Raw genomic sequence first — 16,180 nt, forward strand, 5'->3', positions numbered from 1 at the left:
TGTGTAGCAGAACATCTGTTTGTTGGTAGAATAAATATAGCGTTTACATACAGTCATCATGGACAGCCCTGTTAGGGTCCTTTTAGGTTTTTTCTTTTCCCAGGCTGAAATGATTGTACAACATACATTTTTAATGACTTTAAAAACAAGAATTGCAGAAACTTTAAGTTATTATTTATTTCCTCTAATCCACATTGACTCTAGAGTATACATAGCCAATATTTGGATACAGTACACTCACTTAAATATTTTAATATGTGGTTTTGCAATGTAATTTAAATTGACAAGCCGAGGCCTATTAACTTCTCGTTAGTGATCATGATTGACTAAAACTGGTAGTTTCATAAAATGATATGTTTAAAAGCACTCATTAGATTGAGCAATACTCTGATCTTCACCGAGTTCCTTGAACTTTCCCAGTGTTCCCTGAAGGAGAACTGCAGAGAAGTTCAAGCAACTGTACACAAGAACAACTTATTCTGGTATGTCACCACTTTGCCAAGCTAAAGAAGAAGACCTAAATTGTCATCCTCAGATGAGAAGGAAATAGTTTGGATGCTCAAGAGCAACTCAGGAACCACTAAGGCTCAATCCTGCCATGAACTGGAAACTGCTGAACACCAGCATCACTTTCTATAGTGAAGTCAGTTTTGCATCAACATGGACTGAGAGGCTACCAATCAAGAACACACCTTCAAACTGAAATTTACAGATGGCCACACGGACAAGCTAAATGCCTTCTGGAGAAAAGTTTACGGACAGACAAGAAAAAGATTGAGCTAATTGGCCACAATGACGAGGTATGTTTGGAAGAAGCAAAGGTGATGCTTTCAATCCCAAACCCGTTTTGGAGCGTATACAGGAGGTTAACATTAAGCTTCTGGATTGCCCTTCCCAAACCCCCAGACTTTGACCCCATAGAAAATTTGTGGGCTAAGTTTTAAAGTAGAGAGGAAACCAACTAATTTAAAGAACTCAACCAATTCTGCCAAGACGGGTTGTCCAATATCCAGAGGTGCCTGTATGTATACTTTTGACTGTGTGGATGAGAGAAAATTCAAACTTGTGCACCTCATTCTTGTTTTTGAGTCACTGAAGATGTGTGCTGTACAATCATTCCCACACTGCAAAAGAAACTATTAAAAGCCAAACGTTTCCATGATATTCTTGCTCATGAGGAGTGCATTTTCACTTCTCATGAGTTTCATTTACTCTTACACATATATATATCTACACAGTGTTTTTATCTATGCCTAGGCTCCTCTAACATTTTCATTCAAGCACACTCACTCACTGGCACTATGGTGAACACATTGAAGGAAACTCAGGAGTTGCTATCCTCCCCAGCGAGGCGAGTTGGAGGCATCAGGGCTCAATCCATCAACTTTCCAACTGGTCCATGGCCTGGTCTAGCGAAATTCTAGTTAATCCGATCTGATACTTCAAACTGGGAGCTACCTCTACTGTCATCCAGTATATTTTACTGAATATGGATGAGTACTTCAAACAGCAATTACTTAAAAGACACCATACTGTCCCGGTTAGACTTCCACAGTCACAAAAAAAGCTGCTCTAGTGGCAATATCAACATAAAGATAAGTGTCTGTTGTTTCAAGCAGGTATTATGTGAAGTTAATTCAAAACATTATTGTGAAAATATAATTCAACAACTTTTATTCTGAACCCAAAAATATAAAAGGCCACAATCCTTCTTACAGTGGATGTTCCACAGTACTTTGTAGTATTTAGAGTCCAAAGGGTGTCTTCAAGAACTCAGTAATCAAAACCTGATTCTGAGTATAGGATACACGCAGCTACTCAAAAAGGAAACCATGAGCAGAAACTGTTCAGTTTAATACTCAGATGCTAGCATGTTATAAAAAATACAAAGTCATCTTCACTTTCCTATCGTACTGACAACGGTGATGGTAGTGGAAAGCAAGAAAAGCCTCATTTCTCCTCCTCCGTTTACGTGTGAGATCGCTGTCGTTTCCAGAACCTCTTGACCTCGCTGTGTCCCTGTGGTGTCACCACCATCACTCTGTGGGCCACATCCTGCCACACCAGACAGCCCAGGCCCTGCACCAGAACACCTCCGTTAGACACCAGTAGGCTACAAAGACAGTCTTGGCATTTGATGAACAGAAAAGTCATTAAAAAGATGTCCATCTGCTGTAACTACAACATGTCAATCGCATGTAATGATATGAATGCATACAGTGAAAATATGGCACAACTTCACTGGCTCTTGTGCTATAACACCAATACAGGAGTTATGTTTAAGAAAATCTGTACTATTACAATTTGTTACAACGTTTTGTTGTACACCAGGACGTTCCATTATGAAGACATTATGAGCAGCAGGTACAAGCAATGCTGGAGACCTCAAAATCAAAGCAGCATATCCTAACTGAGGATCCTTAAAATTATTACACAATATATTAATCTGTTATTATTCTGGTATTAATATTTAGTTAGGAAACAAAATCCAACCTGAGCTCTGTCTCGCAGAACCTCAAAGTCAGCCTGGGAGAGGAACTGGTTATAGAGCACACCTGAAGGAAACATGGACAACACACACACACACACACACACACACAAGGAATGAGTTTAAAGGTCAGCACAACATCAGTTCTCATCCTCTCTATCATAGTGTACAAGATTTCATGCAATGAGAGTTACAGCTCAGCTATTTTGACTGGTCTCTGTCAGCAGTGAGTCCAGTGCCACCAGGCAGGAAGAATAAAATGATGGTTTACCGACGTTACACAGAGCACCGAGGAACCACTCACTGATAAAAGCACATGTACACATCTGCATTTCCACAGCATTAATTCTAACAGTCTGTTATTTATTGCCACTTCATTAAATACACCTGTTTCTTGTTAAGGCACATGACTAATCACTGAATCACATGGCAGCAACACAATGCATTTAGGCAACTAGACATCATCAAGATGACCTGCTGAAGTGTAAACTGGGCATCATCAGAAAGAAGGAGGAGGAGAAAGAACAGTGGATTAAAATAGCCTGACTGTTGGGATTGTCCTACACAAGCAATCTTATTTACAAAGAGCAGTCCAAAAAGGAGAAAACAGAGTGAGCAACAGTTTGCAGGGAGATGTTTCACATCTAACAGGTAGGGTGGGTATTTTTCACCTTTACCACAGGTTTTAATGTGAAACTGAAAACAATATGTAAGAGCAGCAGACTACTTGTTAGCATGGCACGATTACCAATGCACTCCTGTAATTAGCACAGTGGATATGTACATTACAACAAATTTATGAAGACAAGAAATAAACATGAAGTGTTAAGTGTTGTTTTGCACACACACACACACACTTGATAAACATGCTCACCCTCTGTGAACTGCAGGCGATCTCTCTCCAGCTCCCACAGTCTGATCTGGTCTGTTATAGTTGGAGGCAGTACTGGGGTCTAAAAGCACAACAGAGGATGAGGATACTTTGCAGAGCAATTAACCTGTTCATTATTCATTTTACTAGACTGAACTGCAAAAAGAATCAATGCTGTACCTGAGTGAGCATGACAGGGTGAGCTCTGGTCCTCAGAAAATGGATAATCTGAACAGAAGAGAAACACAAAATGTAAAAACTCAGTTCTGGAGCTCTGGAGCCAGTCTCCTTCAGAGGGACTAGACTCTGTCCCAGTCTGGAGCACCTGCCCAGTTTGCTGTGGCATTTTGGATTTAAATAAATTGCCCGTGATTGTAAATACCCGTTTTCTCTGTGGCCTGTCCGGGGTGTGCGCCACCTCGTGCCCTACGCATCAATGTCAAAACAAGTGCACCCTCTTTTAAGCTTTTACACATCACGACGTTCTAAAAATAAAATGTTCCTTAATAGGGCTTCAATTAGATGAATCACAAAACTATGTGCCACTGCTCATAAAAAAAAAATGAATATACAGTTCGACAATTCACTGCTCTGGATTCAGGTGTGTGTTAACACAAAACCAAGTAGGAAAGACATGAGCAGTGATCCTGAAGAAGTAGTTGTTGGTGAAAAGTATTACTAAAAGTTTTCAAAGAGGAAATGAAAGGTTTATGTGAGCTAATTCTTTCACACATTTACTGAGAGTGTTCACCTTCTACTGTAACATCAGGCCATGTGACGAAGGTTACAGCTCTGTGGTGGTAATGCATACGGGAGTGAAAATCAAATGTATGTTCTATCATAATTACTTTCTGTGTTTGTTCCAATCTGTCTAATGTTCACAGTTTGTGTTTTGCTGTGGCTCCATCACAACAGGGGATTGAAAGAGGATGGAAAAGATGAGAACTGAATTTTTAGTGTATAAGTGAGCTCAGTGCAGCAGTACCTGCTGTGCAGTGATCCCGTTGGCGATAGCCTGTTGCACAGACTCCCTTGTCAGCTGAGCAACAACTACATTGGGGAAGCGGTAGAGCATTTCACTGAAGAGAGCCACCAGAGCAATCTGAAGTTCTGAATCTGTGAGAATCACACAAACACAAGTCTGGACAGGTTCTGTATGATAGCTGTGCATCCTTTCAAATGAAACAAAGGGGCAAATCACATGAACAATTAGAGATGCTTCTGTGTTTATGAACAGAACCAGACTAGCTGCTGGGCCCTGCTTCCACTCTTTATCCCACATCTGGGCTCCAGCTCAGACACATATGTCTGAACGTTGTACAGTCAGAACAATGCTGGTAGGTTTTAGTGCTGCCTATAGCTGCGTAATGTGTATTAAAACAGTTAAAGGAAGTCAGGATCAAATTCTATGCAGTTCACAACTGAGCTTCAACCATCCTGACACCCTCTTAATTAATAGTTACATAGTGACTAGATGTCTTGAGGTGTTCACACATACTTGTGTAGGCATAGATACGATAATTGGTTTCCACCACAATGAAACCTGCATCTCCAGTGCCAGGACTGGAAGACAGGTTAGAGGCGGAGGAGCTGCTGGTGACTCCTGCAGCCAGAGTGATTGCCAGCCTGGTGGGATAATATCTCCTGGACTTCCTCTAAATGGCAGAAGATGGAAGCATTAAAAAAACAACAACCAAAAACAGACTTCTAACTACTGATAGTGTTCTAGTAACTAACTCTATACAGATTTCAACCATTTAGGTCATTTCCCTTCCACAGCTCTTTGTGGTGACAGCGTAATCAAACCAGTCCAACCCTACTACGTAACTGCACTAACTTGCACTGCGGTAGCAGCTAGCAAAATACGTCTCACATGCAATGCTCTGTCAATGTTATACTTGTTGGGATTAAATAATTTGCAGTGCTTCAATAATGCTATGCTTTTTATTAATAATAAGTGTTATAAAGTTATATAGTGTAGTATTAAGTGGACACAGCCCTGAAAAATAAAGGCATGAGACCGTGTGTCCTTGGGGAGTAGAAAATGTAGATAAGAGGGGACCATCTCTAGTGGAAATTTACTGAGACACTGTTGTTTAGACTAGAATGAGAGAGCTTCTGTAATAAAACTGTTAGGGGCACGCCACCATTTTGAGATCAACAGCAACGAGTCATGCAGGACGCATTTCCCTTCTAGAAGTAATAAAGTGTTAAATGGTCTACTGAGCACTTTTGTCTTCCGTCGGATGCCTCTGAGGAATCAAATGAACTCGGTGAAGTGTTGATATTTACATACTCTAGTCCAGAACACACGAGTTTCAGTTTGAAGTGTTTATTGTAAGCTGTATTTAACCTTTTCCCTCTAAATGCCCACATTTGTCAAACAGTAGGAACGATTCTACTGTTTTTAATGATTCTACACTTTCTTATTTACAAAAGAAAGAAAACCAATCCAAAGGAGAACAACGACTGGTTAAGTAAAATCAAGCCACAACCATTAAACCTAGAACCATTTGAACAGCTAGTTGGGTTGTTTGTTGCACACAAAGTAAGATTTTTTAACACAAAATTTAAAAAACAAAACATATCACACACACGTTTCTATAGAAATACTCTTCTCAGTAACTCACCTTTCTTTGGAACACCAGTCCAAACTCTCGCAGGTGCTGCAGAAAAGTAAGTAATGACTCGCTCATACCCTCCACCGAGTAATCCTACGGCACACAGGCAGCACGTTAAAGGAAGACCTGAGACCACCGTATCACAGCAAAGTTATATTGCTTTTTGCACACACCCCAGTAAAAATAATCAATTTTAAAAAATGAATAAATAAGTCAAACAGATTCTAACTGCTTTGCACTCACTCTGCCCAGACTAGAGAAACTGAGCTGGAATAAGAATGACAAGATCTCCACCAGGTCCATCCCTCTGGACTACAAGACACAAAGTATGAGATATGAGTAGATCGGTTCAATTACACATTTAAGCATTTAATAACAAGTAAAGGAAAACAAACAAACTCCATCTTGGATCATTGCATGCACCACATGGCACTTTACACAGCAGGGCTGAGGTCTTACAACAGCAGTGAGATAAACATTCTCTGATACGGAGTCATTTCTACAACCTCCTTGATCCTGAATGGACAGTTTCTTTTCACCAGGACTTTGGTGAGATCAACACTTTTGGTCCGTTTCAGGCTGGGGCTTCAGCACTAACATTTTTAATTCAACACAGAGGACACCGAGACACGTATGATGCAGCACTGACAAAAAATGGAGAGCTGAAGGTGTTTTCTTTGGGAGTGAGCAGGATGGACAGGATGAGAAATAAGGAACAGCTCATAGTAGGAGAGGAGGGAGAGTGGATATAGTGGACAAAGGATGATGAAGATGGAGCTGCCAGGCAAGAAAAGAGGAAGATTCAGAGGAGGTTCATGCATGTAGGACATGCAGAGGGCTGGTGTGATAGACGAGGATGCTGGGATAGGAGGAGATAGAGGAAGATGATCCACTGTGGAGAGCACTAAAGGGAGCAGCTGAAAGAAGACGAGGATCTTGAATTATGGGCACAGATTTGATCTCCTCTTTTTAAATTGATATTAATGATGCATTCAACATTGATCCACAATTAAGATGTGGCTCATAGTGTTTTTATATAATTGACATAATTTGTATTTCTGTATGCCTGTCTGGCCCAGGTCTCCCTTAAAAAGAGGTTTTTAATCTCAGTGGGATCTTCCTGTTTATATAAAGGTTAAATCAAAAAAATTAATTAATTAATGACTATTTGTAGTCATTAATATTAGTCTAATGTAACCATAAATTATTGTCTTTTACAGCAAACTTACCAGCAGAGTAGTGTTTCTTGTTGGACATCAACAGGAAACAAGTACAGTTCTGCACACTCTGCAGCTTTCTGAGTGTGTTTGGTTAACTGTTCATCAGCACGGATCGAGTATGGATATATGTCCTCAGGTCTAGCTTTAGTTGCTAGGCAACTGACAACCAAAATGATTGGTGAATAAATACCTCGAGGACAGTCTGTCAACAAGCTTTACAAATGTATTTCTATCCATAATTATACTTTTAATTATGTTACATCAGGATTCATTATTCACTTTAATCAACCTGGAGCGTGACAGGATGATTAATGATTTTGATTAAATGGGTCTGGTGACACGAAGAGCCTGATTGGTTCAGTTGAAGCTGTTTTTCTTACTTCACAGGGAAATGATGGCTGATTCAGAGTGGGAACAACATGAATTTACACGCTGAGTAAAGATGCTGCCCAGTTTTCATTGTTATTCACAGCTGCCAAGTTTCACTTTGTTTCACTAATAGATTTCCATTCCCACACAGAGCTCAGCTCTAACAGGCCAGTACGTGCACTATATAAAGCAGGTATCCTTAGTAAAGATTTCTGTGAACCAAAGTAGGTCCAGCCAGCGTCTGCAGCAGCTCACATCGAGGACTAGAGCCCTGTCTGCCTGAACACGTGTTAGTCAGAGTAATAACAGACTATAGACTCTAGAGCCTCAACGACCTGCTCGTCAAACCTGTTTAAACCTAATCAGGTTGAAATAGTAGAAAGGCATACCTGAGCAGTTTTGAGGTACTGCAAGGTGAAGTACCATAGCTGAGAGGCTGTGTCCAGAAGGAGGAACTGGAAGCCAGCTGAGGTGATGTAGGGCGCCTCTCCTGCTTCACTGACAGTCGGAGAATAAATCAGGACAACATGAGATACAGCGCCAACATCACCCGCCAACAAACCCTCCCCATGGCGGGTTTCCCATAATGCCATGGAGATGAAAGAAAATGTATTTTAGCATAGTCTGCTCTTTACTATTACCAATACAAATTCTATTATTAGACTTCTTTCATACAATGTTACAGCTGTCCACTTTGGATTTCCTCTTACTCAGGCGCACCCAACATGATATTTACATTTCACCTGAGCTCACAGGCTGCACGCATCATTCCCCTCCAGCCCACAGAGAGTGTCACAGAAACCGCATTATCCTTTATTTTACTGCTAAGGTTTACAGTGACCGTAGGAAGTCTAACAATGTAAACTAATAATAACATAACAATAAGTTAATATGACAGCCAAATCGAAACATGGTTATTCTTTTCAGAGGAGTCATCTCATAACTACGTGATGTCACAGCGTACAGTAAAAACTATTTGGACCATAGCACAATTTTTGTAATATTGCTTTTGGACACCAACAAAAAGGATTCTAAACCTGGAAAATCTGGAACACTTGGGTGAGGAGAGGTGCCGAGTTGTAAGGTGCTTCACCATCCCAACATTTCCTGCCAGGCCTTTACGCGGCCACCTTCAGTTGTTGCTTGTTTGTGACTCATCAGATCATGAAATGTTTTCTCTTTTCTCTTCCCATCACTCTGGTATAAACATCATGTTTTAACTGGGGTTTTTTCCACAACTGTGAAGGCTTTCTTTGATGTTTTCTGGAAAAGTCTGACCTGGCCTTCCTGGTCTTGTACGGTTACAGTACCAATCTACGGCGTCAGTGGTTACTAATCGTAGAATGCATTTACACTGCATGGGTGTGTCTAGCTTTAGGTGCCGCCTGACTCTACCCAGCAATTAAGCTAGAGTACTTGAGGCCAGAGAAAGGAGAGCTGCCAGAGAGCCTTTTTGGTTTTCAGCTAGTGAGCTGTGTGTGGTGGCTGCTTAGGGCTGGTCTGTGAAGAGGAGTGTGTGACTGGCCTTTCTGTTTAGTGACCAACTTTTAGTGTTTCCTTTCTTTTGAAGGTGACAGTGGCTTGTTGTCTCTTTCAGTTTAATTAGTATGAAAAAAATAATAATCCCTATACAACCGTTGCAAGAGTTTGGTTCGCATTGCCGGCAATAAGTCGGACTCGTTCCCGGTGGGTGATGGGCTCCGCCAGGGCTGCCCTTTATCACCGGTTCTGTTCATAATTTTTATGGACAGGATTTCTAGGCGCAGCCAAGTGGCGGAGGGCTTTCGCTTCGGTGGCCTCAGAATCTCATCTCTGCTTTTTGCGGATGATGTGGTTCTGTTGGCTTCATCAGCTCACACTGGAACGGTTCGCAGCCGAGTGTGAAGCAGTGGGAATGAGGATCAGCACCTCCAAATCTGAGGCCATGGTTCTCAGCCGGAAAAGGGTGGAGTGCCCACTCCGGGTTGGGGATGAGTTCCTGCCCCAAGTGGAGGAGTTCAAGTATCTCGGGGTCTTGTTCGCGAGTGATGGGAGAAGGGAGCCGGAGATCGACAGACGGATTGGTGCTGCGGCTGCCGTGATGCGGACGCTGCACCGGTCCGTCGTGGTGAAGAGGGAGCTGAGTGTAAAAGCGAAGCTCTCAATTTACCGGTCGATCTACGTCCCTACCCTCACCTATGGCCACGAGCTGTGGGTAGTGACCGAAAGAACGAGATCGCGGATACAAGCGGCAGAAATGAGCTTCCTCCGAAGGGTGGCTGGCCTCTCCCTTAGAGATAGGGTGAGAAGTTCGGCCATCCGGGAGGGGCTCAGAGTAGAGCCGCTGCTCCTCCACATCAAAAGGAGCCAGCTGAGGTGGTTCGGGCATCTGACAAGGATGCCTCCTGGGCGCCTCCTGGGTGAGGTGTTCCGGGCATGTCCCACCGGGAGGAGGCCCCGGGGCAGACCCAGGACACACTGGAGAGATTATATCTCTCGGCTGGCCTGGGAACGCCTTGGTGTTCCCCCGGATAAGCTGGAGAAGGTGGCTGGGGAGAGGGAGGTCTGGGCTTCTCTGCTTAGGCTGCTGCCCCCGCGACCCGGCCTCGGATAAAGCGGATGAAGATGGATGGATGGATGGATGGATGGAAAATAATAATAAAAACCTATTTTAACAATTTTGCCTTCATGTCTCTTTTTTATTACGTTCCCCCATCCCTTGGAGCTTCTAAAGGATATGAGTGCCAATTCTTTTCCCCGTATTAAATAGTCCAATCACCATCAGACAACAGCCAGTGGATTCAAGCCATGTTTCATTTTCTTTAACACTGACTGTTTCATCGACTGCAGCCAAAGGAAAAGCCACAGGGCTACAAATAAAAACATGAACGCTTCTTTATAGAGAAAACCAACAATATCTCACAGTAACAACCATCACTGGCAAGAATGCAGATGTTTTTGACTGGAGCACATTACAATGCTGAATTTCATTTATATCACATGAGCCGTAAATGCAGATTTAACTGTTTTAGAGGTTTTTACCTGTTTTTACTGTTACATTACTCTGGTCACTCTGTTTACTCTGCTTGCATTGCTCTGCAGTGCTCATATGGCACAAAGTACATTTGCAGATTTTTAATTTAAATGTACTTATTGTTTATGTTTGCACAGTCAAGGAGCTGCTCAGGACACATTTCACTGTGTTTTGTACTTGTACGACTATGCATGTGGCAAATAAACGATCTTGTAGAGCTGGGCGATAAAACGATAACGATATGTATTGCGAAATAACTTTTTCTCGATAGAAAAATGAAACTATTGCGATAGACCTCATCTCTCTCTTCCTGTCTTATAAAAAAAACCAATAGCCAATAAAAATTAAGTAGCGCAGAGCCGAACCAATCACAGCCGCAGCGTCACGTCACGTAACTTGTTACGTACAGCTCAAGTGCCAAGGCGCACGTGTGTATTTGTTTGAGAAGCAGCCAGCCGCCGTGCGGGTTTTGGTGACCAGAATACCGAAGGAACACAGATGACGGTTCCAATGTCGGAGAGATTGTCGAAAGGAAGGGCCAGAGAAGTTCCGTGAGTGTGGAGGTATTTCGCTATTTGAAGTCTGACAAAAACAGAGTAACGCCGCACTGTAAATTGTGCTGAAAGCATGTTCCCACAAAGTCTGGAAATACAACAAACCTTTTTATCACCTGAAGCAGTGCCACCCACTGGACCACGCTCAATCTCTGACTGAAAGCGCTAATTCGTCATCGAAACAACCAGGGAATCCCTGTGAAGCAGCAACAGTCAATTGAGTCGGCTTTCGCCAGCGTCTTACCATATGACAAAAAGGTAAGAGCCATAGCAACATAACGAATGCCATAGCTTACTGTCTTGCTAAAGACATGCTACCAATAAACACGGTCGAAAATGAAGGATTCAAGCAGCTAATTAAGGTAATGGATCCTCGTTACCGACTCCCTGGACATGAACATTTCTCTCAGACAGCGCTTCCAAAGCAATATTATGTAAGTTGGTCAATTTTGTCTCTTTTTCTGTAAAATAAACTAAGATTTATTTTTAGAATTAATATTTTGTTTCTAAGTGGAACTGACAATTTAGTCTGTTTTGTTTGTTCTATTTTGAAACTTAAATGCTTTATGGCTGCCTTTTGTGTAGATTGTAATATTTGCCTTTATTTTGCATAAAACTGGTGGTGGTCAGAGGCCCGGTGGCGCCAGTGTCCGGCAGCCTCGCCTCTGTCAGTGCGCCCCAGGGCAGCTGTGGCTACAACGTAGCTTGCCATTGCCAGTGTGTGAATGTGTGCGTGAATGGGTGAATGACTGAATGTAGTGTAAAGCGCTTTGGGGTCCTTAGGGACTGAGTAAAGCGCTATACAAATGCAGGCCATTTACCATTTTTACCATAAAACTGAAGCCTCATTTTAAGTACATCTGCCCTGTTGAACTTATTATGGAAAATGAATATTTAAATCAAAACAAGCTGCTGATTATTTCACATTTTATTTGTGAGCAACATCACATTTAAATCTTACATATATAGTTATTTGGCTTATATCGTGATATATATCGTTATCGCCTGAAATGAAAAAAGCATATCGTGATATGAAAAAATCTTATATCGCCCAGCTCTACGATCTTGAATCTTCTTACTTTCATATGCATTACATGTAAAATGTGAATGTGACATAAATACTACTGCATACCTTTTCATGAGGCCTGCTTGAACCAAAAGCTGTGCCAGGTCCTGGCTGACAGCGCTGGGAGAACCTACCATAAACTGCAGGATGATCTCCCAGCGCTCCATAGCGTAGCGGTCAAGACTCTCAATGTCTCGTGCATGGCGGTCAGGCCCGAGCGTGCTCCCCTCATCAGCCCAAGCTCGCCCCCTGTGTGTTGAAACAACAATGATTTGGTTCTCTTGGTTAATACTGGTCCTGCAGGAATGAAAGAAAGTGAAACCAAGCAGGTAACAGGTGACCTCACTGACTTAGTTTTGGGCCCAGTAACCATGTTTTCACTTTTCAGGGAACAGTTCCTAAAAGAGAGACAGAGAAGCTGTGGCAGACGTACCCCCCGAGCAAAGCTGTCTTCAGGTTGTCTTTAAACACCGGATTTAAAATGTATCCCTGCAGACCACCCTGCAGCTGCTGACTGTGCCAGAGGCGGAGACCTGCCAACACTGAGACACATTCATCGTGGTCCCTGCAGGAGGAAGGCAAAGACAAAAAACAATGAACAGAACTGGTTATCACTTTGAAATGTGCAGTCCCCTGAAAACGTCAAAGAAAAACTGGAAACACTGAAGAAAACTTATTTCCTGTTTCAGAGACACAGGGATGCTCTGCCATCCAAGGACAGAGCACAACTGACAGTTCTGACAGTTATCAATAACTTCATGAGGCAGACACAGGATTGAACAGCGAGTCATGCAGTTAAATGATCTGCACCATGTGTTATCCTGGTCACCTGCCGGTCCAGAACCAAACATACAAAGGGGACAAAGAGCACAATGAAGAGAATAAATTTAAATCTACATTCAACCATTTAGGAAACACCTCTAAGCCACACATGAGGAACATAAAACTGTAACAAACTTCTAATAAATTCAGCATTCATGGCAGGCACCATTATCTTTGTTTTTAATATCTTCTGCTAAGCTGTTAATTGCTTCACAAACCAAACAGACTGCTGACCCTTTGGCAACAAATCCTGCTCTCATTTTAGTTTACGACAAATGAGTTTTAAACAATGAGGAAAATAGTTTAAAAGTAGAAAACAAGCGCACTGACACAAGACTGATATTTGAGGCATAAAAACAGGGGCTCTCCTGCTCAGACCTACCAGGCTGGGGTCATCAGCTGACAGGACCAGTGTGTAACAGAGCTATTTAGAAATTTACTGTGATTTAAATGGAAAAAAACAAACATTTTGAGTTTGTTGTGCATCAGCCACCAGTGATGTGCACCAAAGTTTAGCAGGTTCTTATTTTACCCATGCTCTACCTCTTCTATTTTCATGAGAATCAGCAGAGTAGTTTTGTACTTGACTGACAAACCGACACACAGAGGACAAACAGAACAACAGAGGCGACTTACTTCTGACTGTCTTTCTTTACCCACAATGCCACAGCTGCCTGGGGGAGAGGCTGATCCAGGAACAGCATGCGCATCACATAATTCTTTGCCAGAGAGGGGAGTTCCCTGTAAAATATCAAAATACATAAAAAACAGGGAAGAAAATTCACTCAACACTTGTTATATTGCAAAAAAAACGATTAAAGTGTGAAAGGCATGAAATGCTTTTGGCTTCTGACGGTGATGATGCAGAACCAGTCACAGTTAAGCACCTGTACACAGCCAGGCATGTCGCTGGGTGGTTGTAGAGTCTGTCCAAAATCTCCGGACTCAGCTCCTTCAGATATTCATGCAGGTTCTTGCATTGCAGCTGGACACGCAGTTTCATGGTCTCCAGCAGCAAAGAGGAACTTCAGCAAACACGGTAAAGCTACTTCATACCCACGAGGCTCCCAGATTTCCTTCAGCCGTTTTACCAGACACGGGGATCTGACAGTATCTGGCGAAGACTCCGTATTCTGTGGCTCCCGCTTTATTTCTGCACATGTATATTCTGCGTGTATAACCGGACTATAACCAGGACAGCTGAGCCACATAAAGCTACCACGTGAATAAAAATATAAAAAGGTATTTTACCGTAAAGGTAAACCGACGCCTTCCTATAGATAAGTACTTGTGCTGTTCAAAGTAATTTAATTGTTATTGCCTGATAGCTTTCTCAGCTTTCTGAAGCAGCCATGTTTCCAGGTCATGTGACCTGAACAGGAACGTTCTCGTTGGTCGTTTTCTTCTTCTGTTGCTTTTAATTGAGGTCGTACTATTAGAAAAGTGCTATGTCGCCGCCTGCTGTATTTAGTTTGGAAACGCTGACATCCGGGAGAAAATTTAAAAAAAGATGCTGTAAAATTACAAAGTGGATTTGTATTGTGGTAAACTGCTGAAGAAGTAAGTAAAACCTGTATTTTACGGAAGACTCGAGTCAAAATGTTGGATATTTTACAGTCTGCTGTTCTGTTCAACTGTGTTGTGTTATGTTGGGGGTTTTTTCTTCTTTTTCACAACCCAGTTATACAAATGAAGGCAGGCTGTATAATAAAATCACTCTCTGTATATTAAAGTACAGTTAGACAAGGACCTGGAATATGAACTGGTAATTACGCCCATCCTTGTAGATTTAGTTTGTTTGTTATTTTATCTTGTGCTTGTTTTTATTGTTCTTCATTTTGTCTTTGTTCTATTACATATTTTATTCTATTGTTAAGTGTCTTGAAAGGCGCTTTATGAATAAAATTTATTATTATTATTATTAGTATTACTAGTGAGCAACTTATTCCAAAGTGTTCAAATATCCAGTAAGTGAGTGCACTATGCGTATGCTAGTACTCTAGCATGAGAGAATGGGTCATCTAATACTCAGGGTAGGGTAAAGGTAATATCTCTCCATACTATCTCTGTTTTTTATTTTTATTTTAATACTTTATTTACTGGAACAAGCGCTCGCGTATGCTGATAAACCCCTAGGAACTTGAGGCTTAGCTGTGGCTGTAAAGCAGCTGATACAGGTCTTACAAAGATATAATCCATAGATAATCCAATCTGCACTTATACCTTTCAAAGCTCCTCCGTCTTCCAACCTGAGCTAGGCCAGAATCAAAGCAAATATTACTGTCTGATGCCCAACACAAGTCATTTTTGTAATAAAGAGCTAACTCATTTAAAGTCTTCAATGTCAACACAAGTGAAGAAGGCCAACAAAATAAACCTATCAGAGAGCTGGTACATTCTTACAAAGAAGAAACGTCCTGCTGAGCAAAACAAACTGCAGAAAGACGCACCAGTGTCTCAAGGCAACAATGCTCTTCAGTTGTCCTCTGAATACCTTCACAGAGTGACAACTGTAAACAAAGGTTTCAAGAACAAAATATTATTGCAAATAAAAGATATTGTGACCTTATTTTCCTTTTATTTGACACGTTTTCTGACAAACCAGGGTGAGTTTACGTGGGGTTATTTTGTCCTACAATTCTGTTAATCACCTACATACAATCCTGATTTGTGATCAGCAGATGGAGAAAAATCATTAATTATAGAAGAAAATTAGAAGGGCACGTTATATATTTGATTAACAATGTGACAAACTTTCATATTTGAAACCAGGTGAAAAGACTCCTTGTATTCAATCGCACATTATCTGGTCATGTTATCTTTATTAATTCCTTCAATCAGTGCCCTAAGGCTACGTTCACACTGCAGGCGAAAGCGCATCAAATCCGATTTTTCTGACCCTATGCGACCCATATCTGATCATGGTCTGACAGTGTGAACGGCACAAATCCGATATTTTCAAATCCGATCTGGGTCACTTTCGTATGTGGTACTGAATCCGATACGTATCCGATGTTTTAGAAAGCGACTGCTGTTTGAACGGTCATGCCGCATTAAATCCGTCTTTTACGTCACTGACACAAGACAGACGCCAATTATCAGCGCCGGAGAAGACATCGCGAACGCTTCCTGGCCATCCAGTGTAGATGTCAGTGA

General features: G+C 41.8%; 1 protein-coding gene across 1 annotated transcript; it reads right to left on the minus strand.

Moving 5' to 3' along the window:
• Positions 1-1,657: 1,657 nt before the first annotated feature.
• Positions 1,658-14,419, minus strand: gtf2h4 (general transcription factor IIH, polypeptide 4). Its single transcript, XM_031744924.2, has 13 exons — positions 13,912-14,419; positions 13,661-13,765; positions 12,636-12,767; positions 12,269-12,451; positions 7,959-8,067; positions 6,224-6,292; positions 5,990-6,073; positions 4,858-5,014; positions 4,345-4,475; positions 3,540-3,587; positions 3,363-3,441; positions 2,494-2,555; positions 1,658-2,079 (listed from the first exon to the last, which is right to left on the minus strand). Exons 1-13 carry the CDS (start codon positions 14,025-14,027, stop codon positions 1,969-1,971), a joined length of 1,386 nt encoding a protein of 461 aa, XP_031600784.1. The 5' UTR covers positions 14,028-14,419; the 3' UTR covers positions 1,658-1,968.
• Positions 14,420-16,180: the final 1,761 nt, after the last annotated feature.

Source organism: Oreochromis aureus, linkage group 22 (assembly GCF_013358895.1).
Source record: "Oreochromis aureus strain Israel breed Guangdong linkage group 22, ZZ_aureus, whole genome shotgun sequence".
Classification (NCBI taxonomy): Eukaryota; Metazoa; Chordata; class Actinopteri; order Cichliformes; family Cichlidae; genus Oreochromis; species Oreochromis aureus.